This window comes from Rhinopithecus roxellana, chromosome 4 (genome assembly GCF_007565055.1).
Source record: "Rhinopithecus roxellana isolate Shanxi Qingling chromosome 4, ASM756505v1, whole genome shotgun sequence".
In the NCBI taxonomy this organism is placed as follows: domain Eukaryota; kingdom Metazoa; phylum Chordata; class Mammalia; order Primates; family Cercopithecidae; genus Rhinopithecus; species Rhinopithecus roxellana.
The window spans coordinates 124705580-124717826 of record NC_044552.1 but is presented as its reverse complement, the minus strand read 5'-3'; the positions used below and the strand labels follow the sequence as shown (position 1 = coordinate 124717826).

At 38.7% G+C, this 12247-nt stretch overlaps 1 protein-coding gene across 1 annotated transcript in view; it reads left to right on the top strand.

Annotated features, from left to right (window-relative positions):
* ENPP3 (ectonucleotide pyrophosphatase/phosphodiesterase 3) overlaps positions 1-12247 on the top strand; it is a 98026-nt gene that overhangs the window by 72373 nt on the left and 13406 nt on the right. The window contains exons 18-21 of the mRNA XM_030929638.1: positions 197-375; positions 2042-2093; positions 4047-4201; positions 11519-11654. Coding sequence (XP_030785498.1) covers positions 197-375; positions 2042-2093; positions 4047-4201; positions 11519-11654 — 522 coding nt within the window. The remainder of the gene's footprint in view (positions 1-196; positions 376-2041; positions 2094-4046; positions 4202-11518; positions 11655-12247) is intronic.

Sequence of the window (12247 nt, the reverse complement as noted above, 5' to 3'; positions counted from 1 at the left end):
TTTAGCAAGATTAGTGTTTGAAACCATGGAGAAGAAAGTGAGTAAACTGAATGGCATATGGAGTACATAGCTTCGTTACAGCAGAATTTATTAAAGGGAGTGAAAGAGTAGGTGTTTGTTTCTTTCCATCTCCCACAAAGGAGTTGTTGCTTTCCAGTATAAAGCAACTTCGAGCTTTTTTTTTTTCAAAAAACAGATCTTCTACGCATTCAGCCAGCACCAAACAACGGAACCCATGGTAGTTTAAACCATCTTCTGAAGGTGCCTTTTTATGAGCCATCCCATGCAGAGGAGGTGTCAAAGTTTTCTGTTTGTGGCTTTGCTAATCCATTGCCCACAGATAAGCTTGACTGTTCATGCCCTCATCTACAAAATGTAAGTAACAACTTCATGCATCCATAAGAACGTAAAGGGGCAAGCTATTCTTAACCTGGGTAGCCGACAACTGGGGTAGCAACAACCAGGTTTGTGTTCTGCCTTGGATATTTACTTAGTAAATATATGTGGCTTCTCTGAACCTTATTTGGAAGCAAGAAGTGAGAATGCATACATTATAAGATTAAGTATGGAAACATGCTTTGTAAACTGGAAAGCACTATTTGGTAATTGTTAATATCATTATAAACTAACTGTCCTTCACCATTCAATACAGTAATCTTTGAGCTCTCTCCAATTATCCTTATAAACCATTCTTGCTGTGTTTTATGAATCAGATGTTCATGCCTGGTTATTTAGAGCAGAAAGAACTGGGAGGGTGTAGGGACTGTAGCCTGCTGTTTGACACCCCCACTAGGGTAGGTGCTGCAGGGTATTCCCTTGGGTAGCAGGGAAGAATCTGGCTGACAGTTGACACTGGGAAGGTCTTTTTAGTAGATCGGGCCCTCAGATGAGTTCAGGAGCAGGACTTCAGATTCCAGGAGACTTTCAACAAGGTGAGGTTTTAGTGCTAGGAGAGGCCCCAAGGGCAAGGAGTCATAACAGCAGCTCAAAATATAAGGACCAAGCCTACTTGTGAGAATCAGAGCACCTGGATGGGGGTGGGATTTCAGAGTGAAATTGGAGCCCAGCTATCAGGAGTCCATCAAGCTAAAATTAATGTCCAGGGTCATTTGATGCCAAGTTCCAAATGTGTTTGTAGAACTAAATAAAAACACCTGCTGCCTCAGGTAAGAATTTTTCCTTATAGTCAGAAGTAGGTGAACACATCACAATCTCTTCAAAATAGCATTATATCACAGAACTAAATAACCAACCAAAGGGGCTTTACGGGACAAAAGTCTAGCAAACTTCTCAATGAAGATCAAATCCACAGCAAAGATGAGTAAGGGTGTGGGTTTCCTACCGACTGCTCCTGATAACCTCGATCAAACTGCCATTAAAAAATAATAATATTACTTAGTGGGTATGTTGTTTCTCATTTTAGAGATAAAGCATGCTCAGAGAAGTTAGATAAATTCTCTGAGGTCAGAGAAGCTTGTTCTGACTGCAAACCCCAAGTTCTATGTGAAGAATGCCTCTTGCTATTCAGAGTGTGGTCCCAGGACCAGCATCTGCATCACTTGCAAATTGGTTAGAGATGCAGAATCTCAAGCCCTACCCTAGGTTTACTGAACCAGAATCCATATTTTAACAAAACCCTCAAGTGACTGTATGCATATTAAAGATTAAGGAGCACTGGGATGTTGTCACCCAACTTAGTCATTGATTCCAGCAGCGATCAGAATGCTTTGCCCCATTATCAATTATATTTTTGCGAAGTCTCTCTCTCTCTCTCTCTCTCTCTCTCTCTCTCTCTCTCTCTCTCTCTCTCTCTCTCTCACACACACACACACACACACACACACACACACACACACACAATGCAGGGAGCAGTAGTGTCTCTATATTTCTGAATAGTGGTAGAATCAGAATCTTTAGTCTAGCTTCTTTGGCAGTATAACACTAAATTGATTACTACAGAAATAATCTTGATTACCCTTTAAAACATGTACTGTTACTTTGACTTATTTCCTCCCCTTTCCCATCCCTCATTATCTTGCAGAATATTCAGCTGGAACAAGTGAATCAAATGCTAAATCTCACCGAAGAAGAAAGTAAGTCAATAGAAAACATGTTAAGTCTTTGATATTTAGACCTAATAAAACACAACGTGGCCCTTTTAGGACTCTCCAAAATAAGCTGATAGAGGTTCCTGAACATAAAGATTTTATTGCCAACATACAAAAAGTAAACAAAACAAAACAAAACTCACAACAGATACAATGACAACAGTACAAGCATGGGGTAGTTCCAGTGGTTCCGAGAACAAAACAAATTCCTTGAAGCGGTTGTGACTCATCTGCAGTCCTCTTATTTCCTTTCCTTAGACGTAAGCGGACTGAGCTGCCTGGGTTTGAGTCCTACCTCTGTGCTTCCTGGCTGTTTGATCTGGGGCAAATCACTTAGCCCCCCTGTGCCTCAGTCTTCTCATCTGTAATAACTGTACTCACCTCATGTAGTTGTAAAAATTTAGAAAGTTAATACATGGAAAGAGTTTACAATTGTGCCTGGCCTGTAGCAATATTATTATTACCTGTTATCTTTTAAGTATTCTTGTACTAAACTCACTCTGTTTCAGTTCCATCGCTTATAAAATGGGGATACCTACTTTATAGAGTTGCTATGAAGATTACATGAGTTAATATATTTTCCGTGATCTACAGTTAAGAGCTCAGTAAATGTACTAGTTGTTTTGATACTCTTATAATCTGCCAAGTGTTATTCCATGGCATGAATAGCCTGCAGGTTTTTTATCCATCACTAATTGATGGATTTTTAAGAAGCATACAAGTAAAAGTAAATAAATACAATAGAATATTGTTTTAGTCCATCCCGGTTGCTATTAGGTTGGTGCAAAAGTAATTGTGTTTTTTTTTCTATTAAAAGTAATGACAAAACCCAACAGGGCATGGTGGCTCATGCCTGTAATCCCAGCACTTTGGGAGGCTGAGGCAGACAGATCACTTGAGGTGAGGAGTTCGAGACCAGCCTGGCCAACATGGTGAAACCCCATCGCTACTAAAAATACACACACACACACAAAATTAGCTGGGCATGATGGTGCCCCCTTGTAATTCCAGTTACTCTGGAGGAGGCTGAGGTAGGAGAATCACATGAACCCAGGAGATGGAGGTTGCAGTGAGTCGAGATCATGCCACTGCACTCCAGCTTGGGTGACAGAGCGAGACTTGGTCTCAAAAGTAATGGCAAAAACCACAATTACTTTTGCTCTATCCTAGTATAACAAGATACAATAGACTGGGTAGCTTATAAACAACAGAAATTTACTTCTCATAGTTCTGGAGGCTGGGAAGCCCAAGATCAAGTTGCCAGCAGATTTGGTTTCTGATGACGGCCTGATTCTTCATAAAGGGCCTTCTTCTCAATCTGAGCTCATATAGTGGAAGGAGTGAAGGTGTCCCTAGGGTCTCTGTGATGAAAGCTCTAATCCTGCTCATGGGGGTCTTACCTCATGACTTAATCACCTCTTAAAGGTCCCACCTCCTAATACCATCACCTTTGGGATTAGGATTTCAATGTAAACGTTTTAGAAAGACATAAACATTCTGATTATAAGACATAAGTTTATAAAATTCCAACATCTTCCCTATGACAATTACTAAAGTGGGTCATCTTTGTTACAAAGTATGTACTTTTGACTTTGAAGATTTTACCTCTTCATGTACATCCTTTGAGCTGTAAAACATAAAGAATCACAGAGGGCAGGCTTCAGATCCTTGCTTAGGCTCTTGCTTGGCCAACTTACTTATCTAAACCTTAGTTTTATAATCTGTAAAATTAAGTAGTAACACCACTATTATTAATAATAATTACACATAGGATTGTTGTAAGAATTGAAAGAGGTTAAATATGTGAAATATTTGTTAGAGTACTTGTCATATAATAAGCCATAAGAGTGTGGTAGTTATTATATGGGTAGTTATTACATGCAAACAAGCATTTGCTAATTTCATGAATCTTTTTATTTTATGTTATTTTGATTTTAGTAACAGCAACAGTGAAAGTAAATTTGCCATTTGGGAGGCCTAGGGTACTGCAGAAGAACGTGGACCACTGTCTCCTTTACCACAGGGAATATGTCAGTGGATTTGGAAAAGCTATGAGGATGCCCATGTGGAGTTCATACACAGTCCCCCAGTTGGTAAGTTCCTGAGTCCACTGATCCATGCAGGCAAGAAATATTTATAATCCTTTCATATTCTAAGAGCTGAATTTTGTTTTGCAGTAGAGATTCAAAGGGAGGGAACTCATTGGCCTATAGCTTATAAGACAATGTGCAAGTATTACATAAAGGTTTTTATAGGTGCTACATGGGTGCAAAAAACATTGTGTTTCACCTGGAGAAAATGGAAAATGTTTACAGGCCAATTGGCCAATCGGTAAGGAAGGTAGAAAAGGACATTTTAAACAGAAGCAACAGAAGTATGGAGGAATACTATTCATTTAACATTCCCCATGTACATCATGGGTGCACATAGAAGGTGATGATAACTAGATTATAAAGGGCTTTGTATTTATTTGATTATTTAACAAGTGCATTACTATTTGCTGTGTGTTATAGTAGGCACAAAGTGAATAAGGCATAGTTCTTCTCTGGAGGATCTGGAACTCCAGTAAGTCAGACTAGACTTACATGGACAAATGCATTATGTCAGAGATCTCCAGGCTGAGGTTGAGGTCCACTTGTTTAAAGCCCCCTCCCTCTTCACTGTCTGGCAGACTCTCTTGCACTAAGTAGTACCAGGACAGTTGACTACCCTTCCAGAAGAAAATAGTAGATCCCTGCCTCACACCACACACAAAATTAAATTGCTGGTGAATTTGTAGACCTAAATAGGAACAGCAAGTCCATGTTCCCTTTGTGCCTATCTTTATGATCTTGCGATAGAGAAGGCTTTCTCAGGAGACAAGAAGAACAACATTAAAAATGCAGAGGGAATTGATTAATTACACTACATAAACATTAATGTATGACAAAATAACAAAGTTGTAGATGGATCAATATATTTGCATTGCACATAAGAAACAAGTTATGAGTATCCAGAATAGTAATTTGATTCAGAATAGCTAATAAATTTCCACTAATCAACAACAGAATGACAAGCATCTTAGTTACTACGTGAACAAAGGATAGGAACCAAGCAATTGAATCTCAGTGGCAATAAGGAAAATGTAAATTAAAACAAAACTTAGGGCCAGGCGCAGTGGCTTATGCCTGTAATCCTAGCACTTTGGGAGGCTGAGGCAGGCAGATCACCTGAGGTCAGGAGTTTGAGACTAGACTGACCAACATGGTGAAACCCCATCTTTACTAAAAACACAAAATTAGGCAGGTGGGGTGGCATATGCCTGTAATCCCAGCTACTTGGGAGGCTGAGGCAGGAGAATCGCTTGAACCTGGGAGGTGGAGGTTGCAGTGAGCCGAGATCGCACCATTACACTCCATCCTGGGCAACAAGTGAAACTGCATCTCAAAAAAAAAAAGCAACACAACTTAAAGTATGCCAAAAGTCAGTCCAAACACTCCTCTGGGGCAGGGATGATTTTATTTAATGTATCCTCAGCACAACAGAATTGCCCAGTATGTGCTTATTGAATGAAATGCATTGAATGAATTAACCACAACCATTATTTTTAGACTTTTAATGACAAAGCTGTACCACCAACCACACGGGTAAATAATCAGGGAGCTGTTTTTGTAGAGAAAATCTTAGTATTCTAGATCCAGAGACCTCTTTTATGGAAAGGAAATATTGATTCCATAGGTTTACCTACTCTTCCTGTTCCAATTCAAAATTTTTGGAGAAAAATGAGCGTATTTTCCTACTACTAATTAAAACTTTGTATATTCTGAAAGCCAGTTCTGTTGCTGTCAATGGTTCAATTGTGGTCACTAGTAACAGTACTAATGTTTGTTTGCCAATGTGGGAAAATATTTTACCAACAGTTACCTGAGTTCATATGTACGTTGGTGGCAACATTACTTTCTTAATATGCACAATGTTCAATTCGTGATTTTCTTCAACACACAACACTCCTTAAAATAACTTCTATTTTGTTACTGTTTTCGAGAGGAGTGGCACACTCAGGGTCAGTCCTATTATTTAATTTTCTATTTTGAAAATTCCAAGTATGAGGGATTGTGTGGCATTCAAGGGAATGTTTATGTTTTTAATACTTTTCCCTGCTGTCTTGCATTCTTGAATTTTTATGAGCTTCGGCGGAAACCAAAGGCAGAGAGATTCTAAGTGGGCTCAGGCTAGGAGTTTAATACAATTCTTCTTTGTTATTGTTTTAAAACTAGCTTCTTTGTTACCAAAAGTTCCTGTCCTTTCACTGATCCCACAGAAGTACTTGTGTATTTCTCCCTCCATGTGACAGGATGGAATTCTAGCAATTTTCTGCTTTCTAATTCAGAAATTACTCTGTTAGTGTGTTGTGGTTCAAGAAAATTACATACAAGGATGTTTTGGGATTCACATAAAAATGTTGTAAATCAGCTCTGTGTTTCAAAAAATCAGACTTTAAATAAGCACTTTTCAGAACATGGACCCAATTGGCCTGAGCTTTTAAGATTTGTGGAGCTTTTGTTTTTCTGTGGTTTTGGTGGGTTTTATAATTTTTGTTGTTATCTCAGAAGAGTTCTGGGGAAATAGCTGTGATTTTAAATCATGGTCCTAGAACAGCTGATTCAAAACCATTAAGGTTAGTCAGGATGTACATAGATTTTGCTTCTGGGCCTGTTCAGAAGGAAGATATGAACTAGTGTTTCTGTTGCTAAGTAAAAAATTGAAAATAAGAGCAAGAATTATGATTATTGTTTAAAATAGGTATTTCAGAATTTAATATGAAATCAAATTTTTCAGAGTAGAAATCTAGTGTACTTTGAAAAATGCCTCTCTCCCCCTATGTATCTATGTATCTCTCTCTGTCTATTTACCTACCTATAGTTATATGTCTATCTATTTGTCAGTCTACACATGTAACTCCCATATCTTTCCATGTTAAAAAGCCTTTTTTTCTTGTTTCTAAAGATTATTTTGTGAGTCTTTAAAACAGGGGCATTATTGTGTGTTGCAAACATTTTTGAACTATGAAAAAATTATTTTTCCCTGTAGAAAATAAATCATACAACCAAATAATTTAAAACATACATAGTCATTATCCTTACCGTAAGGCAAAATTGTAACTATTTAATCTTCAAACAAGTAGGTTTTAGCTTGTACATTCAGCCTACAGGTAAGAAGCATCTGTAACTTCAATAGAAATAATTTTATACTCTGTTCAAGTTCTACTTTGTTTCAATGCCAGACTAAAAGTACAAGCAGCTCACGTTCCTGTCTATACTCATCATTTACTTCTCCAGAAATATTTTGAGAGCTAAGAAGTTAATATTTTATCTGAGTGTCTGAATTCTATTTATTGCTTTCCTGACTTTCTATCCTGTTGCTTCAAAAATTCCAGGGAACTCTGACAGGATGGCAGGATTGAAGCTGTTTATGTATGTGGGGGAGTGGTGGTGGTGGTTCACTAAAGCCTTCTTTGCTATAGAAAGGACCTTCCTGTACCTCCCCTCCATCCTTCTAGAGGGCTGCCTATTGCATAATCTTGCCTGGATAAAGGAGGCCACATCCTCATTCCTAGTATTGATGTACTTTTATTTGAGGGTTCAAGTTTGGTATGTAAGAAATAAATCTCAAGATTTTCGGTTAGCAGAAAATGTGACTTTTTTTTTAGTACTTTCTGGCTGAAGCTATCCCAGTTCATTTCCCCTGGCCCAAAGTCTAAGCTACTTTGAGAACATGGTAAATATTTTGACCAACTAAGGTGTTTAAGCACAACTTTTACAGCCACAGCCTCATTAAAAATTACAATAAACTTTCTTTGTTAACATTTTTATAATTTTAACTGTTAAATTTAAGCATCTCAATTTCCTTACATTATGGAAAATGCATTTAGGGCTACATTTATACACTGTATATTTCTTCAAGTAAAACTTACTAATGTGAAATGTTTGAGTACAGCGATAAAGATGTGTGTTAGGAAATATCAAACTCGCAATATACCAGGGGTCTATGGGACCAACTTGGTCAGCAGTCACTATTCCTTATTCTCCAATTTTACAACATACTTATGTGGCCCTTATACCAAGTGGAGAAACCTGGTCACTTAGAACTGTATACTATGATATGTTTTTGAAAGAATATAAACAAATGCTTTTAGCTTTCCAGCTCTGCCACCTGAAGGAGAGTGAAATAAATGGTGAGAACTCATCCAACTCATTTAGCACAAACGTCATCATTTTTCTTAGTTTACTTCTTGTTTTGGTGGACTATATCACTCAGGAGCTTCCTGAGAAAGAAAAAGGGGAAGAGATATTCTTGAGAGTTTGTGTGTCTCAACATGTTTTTACTCTGCCTATACACTTAATTGGTGTTTTAGCTGGTTTCAGAATTTCAGAAATAATTTTTCTTCAAAATTAGTAAGACAGGCCAAGCACAGTGGCTCACACCTGTAATCCTAGCACTTTGGGACTCTGAGGCAGATGGATCACCTGAGGTCAGGAGTTTGAGACCAGCCTGGTCAACATGGCAAAATCCTGTTTCTACTAAAAATACAAAAATTAGCCGGGCATGGTGGTGCGTGCCTGTAATCCCAGCTACTTGGGAAGCTAAGGCAGGAGAATCAGTTGAACCCAGGAGGCAGAGGTAGCAGTGAGCCAAGATTGTGGCATTGCACTCCAGCCTGGGCTACAGAGTGAGACTCCATCTCAAACAAACAAACAAACAAACAAAAAATTAGACTTCCTGGCCTGATTCTCTAATGTGTTTGAATTTTTCCTATTTTTTCCATCTCTTTGTCTTTCATTCCACCTTTTGAGTCACATCTGCAACTTCATCCTCTGGATCTTATTGAGTGTTTTCTTTTGGCTGTCATATTTTGAAATCCCAAGAGCTCTTTCTGTTACCTTTTCCCTTTTTAAAAATTTCCTCTGTTCCTTCTTTATGGATGCCATATATACTCTCAGTGCTCTGAGAAAAGAGTTTTCTTCTGGCTTCTACATTGTCTCTTTTTCTTCTCCCTTATTGCCCAGTGTCTAGTGGTCCTTGACTGTCATCTTCTATTTTAAGAATTAGGCACTAAACTTTATGGCTGGGTCTTTCCAGTCTATAAGCTTCACTATAGGTTGATCAGGAAGAGAACCAGCCATTTTGTTGAGGACTCCAAATTGACAGTATCTAGTTTCCTTTCAGGCTGGTTGTTTTCCAAAGAGAGGATACTTCTAATCTGACTCAGCATGTACAATTTTCAGGCTAAATGGGCAATGAGATTGGGGAATCTTATTATTGAACATACAGTTTTATTTAATCTCATTGTTTTCAGTATGGTGCACCTGCTATTGGCTGTGCCTTGTGTCTTTTAGTCTGATCATCCCTCTGGTTTAAACTCTCCAGAGAGTAAACATACTGTCTAGCCCTTTTTGCAGACTTTCAATCTATCCTCTATTTCCAGCCTTATGCAAACTCCTGTCTTTAGGACTCCAAGTTCTACCCTTCTGGGGTTCTACAGTAGGACTTTCTTGGTGCTTTCCCCAAACATAAGCTCTTGGTAGTCAGTGTCTACTGGTCTACTGAATTAGATTATTATTTATCTGATTTCCAGCTTCTGAATATTCCTTGTCATCTCTTACGTGTTTTCATTATTACTGTCCTCTTAATGGAATTTTAGAAGGGAGCAAAGTAAGTGTATGTGTTCAATCAAGTTGAGAAGTTTTCTCAACTTCTGCATCTTTTCTAGCTGGAGCTTTGTATTATGTTAGGGAGTACAGTCTCTGCCTTGCTTTTTCTGGACTTTTCTCATCTTCAGCTCCCACCTGTTCTATACCTCAGCATGGTGCTCTCCTGGCTACAAAGACAGCACACAGTGTATGTTGCCTCTTCCTTTGTGAATTGAACTCAGAGGTTTTAGACAACGTAGCTAATTTTGCTTTCAGCACAATGCAGTGAATAAAGGAAGGTCATCCTAATTTAACTTAACCTTCATTTTTTTTTTATAAATTATTTCAAGTTTTATTAAGAAAGATAACCATTATAGGCAGTAGAGAGCATACAAATCAAAATGTCTGAGAAAAATAAACAAATAGTAAAATGTTCACTTACCCGTGATTATGTGCTAATCAAAATATGATGACCACATAATATAGTATTACCTTAAATACTCGAGTTAGGCAGCACGTTTATAGGATGTCCCCTTGGTAAATAAATTATTGTACTAGTCTTTAAATAGGGTTACAAAGAAATTATTACTATTTTTTAAGACAGAGTCTCACTCTGTTGCCTGGGCTGGAGTGCAGTGGCACAATCTCAGCTGACTGCAACCTCCACCTCCCAGGTTGAAGCAATTATCATGCCTCAGCCTCCTGAGTAGCTGGGATTACAGGCACACACCACCACACCCGGCTGAGTTTTGTATATTTAGTAGAGACGGGGTTTCACTATGTTGAACCTCAAACTCTTGACGTCAAGTGATCTGCCCACCTCAACCTCCTAAGTGCTGGGATTATTGGCATGAGCCACCAAGCCTGGCCTAAGACATTATTATTATTATTATTATTGTTATTTTCAGATGGAGTCTCGCTTTGTCGCCCAGGCTAGAGTGCAATGGCGCAGTCTCAGCTCACCTCCACCTCCTGGGTTCAAGCGATTCTCCTGACTCAGTCTCCAGAGTAGCTGGAATTATAGGCGCCCTCCACCATACCTGGCTAATTGTTGTATTTTCAGTAGAGACGGAGTTTCACCATGTTGGCTAGGCTGGTCTTGAACTGCTGACCTCGTGATCCGCCTGCCTTGGTCTCTCAAAGTGCTGGGATTACAGGCATGAGCCACTGCGCCCGGCCGGGCCTAAGAAATTATTTTAAAAATTCTTATATTTCATGAGTAATGAAGCATGGCTGTAAGTTTATTTATATTCAAAACTAATTTGTTTAGACAACTACACCTTCTTTGAATTAATCTTAGGTTGATAAAAAGTTCTTGAACAGCTGAAGAATAATATATTAATATTTAGTTTTTATCTGTATTTTAAAAGTAAATACACTTTACTTTCAATTTTTATTTACAAGTACAATATATATCACCACAAAAAAGTTAGATCTTGAAAAGGATTTTAGTTCTTAGGAATAGTTCCCATTATTCCTTTCCTCTCAATTCAGGTTTCATTGTGCAAATATTTTTTTCCAAGGTGTATTTGATTTGTCCTCCCGATGTCCTTAACCAGAAGGGAACCACAGAAGAAAACACTACTGAAGACATTCATTCCCATTGCTTGCGTAGACCTGATTCACTAAGAAAATAGGAAAAGCTTAAATGAAAAACATTCTAGGGAAGTGACAAACCATATAAGGCAATGGGTGAGCCGCGATTGTGGTCGTAATTTTTTTCTCTCTCTCTTTCAACAGGGAGACACATCGCCTCTTCCTCCCACTGTCCCAGACTGTCTGCGGGCTGATGTCAGGGTTCCTCCTTCTGAGAGCCAAAAATGTTCCTTCTATTTAGCAGACAAGAATATCACCCACGGCTTCCTCTATCCTCCTGGTTAGTAGAACTCTTTTTTAGAGTAGTCGCTTAGAAAGCTCTCATCAGCTGGATGTGGGCATGTGCCTTAAACATATACTCACCACCAAAACTACCTGCTTGGGCTAAGCTAGCTGCCTGAGACACTTCCAGTGGTTGTGGCTGGCCAGAGCAGCACAGCGGCTGTAATAAAGACTAAGACATTTTGCAGTGGGACCCACACAGCAGCTCTTATCTGGCCCAGATGTTTAGAGAGTTCGGCAGGTTTAAGTTTAATTTTAAAACTGAAGATTCTTTGCAGAAGGACACAAACATCTAAAAACCCATTTCTTCTGGCTCCTGCCCAAGCTAAGGTCTGCCTGGAGAATACAGCTGTGCCCGTGAAAAGAAATCAGGCTGGGTGTTCGCTTTGGCAGAACATATACTAAAATTGGAATGATACAGAGAAGATCACCAAATAAAATAAAATAAAATAAAATAAGAAATCAGGCTGGAATTTTGGCCTGTCGCTCATGCTGTAGGGCTAACAGTTTCAAACTGCAGGTGAAGCAGGCAAATGAAATTTAAGTTTTTGTTGTTGTTGTTGTTGTTTTCGGAAAGGATCTCTTTTGGGA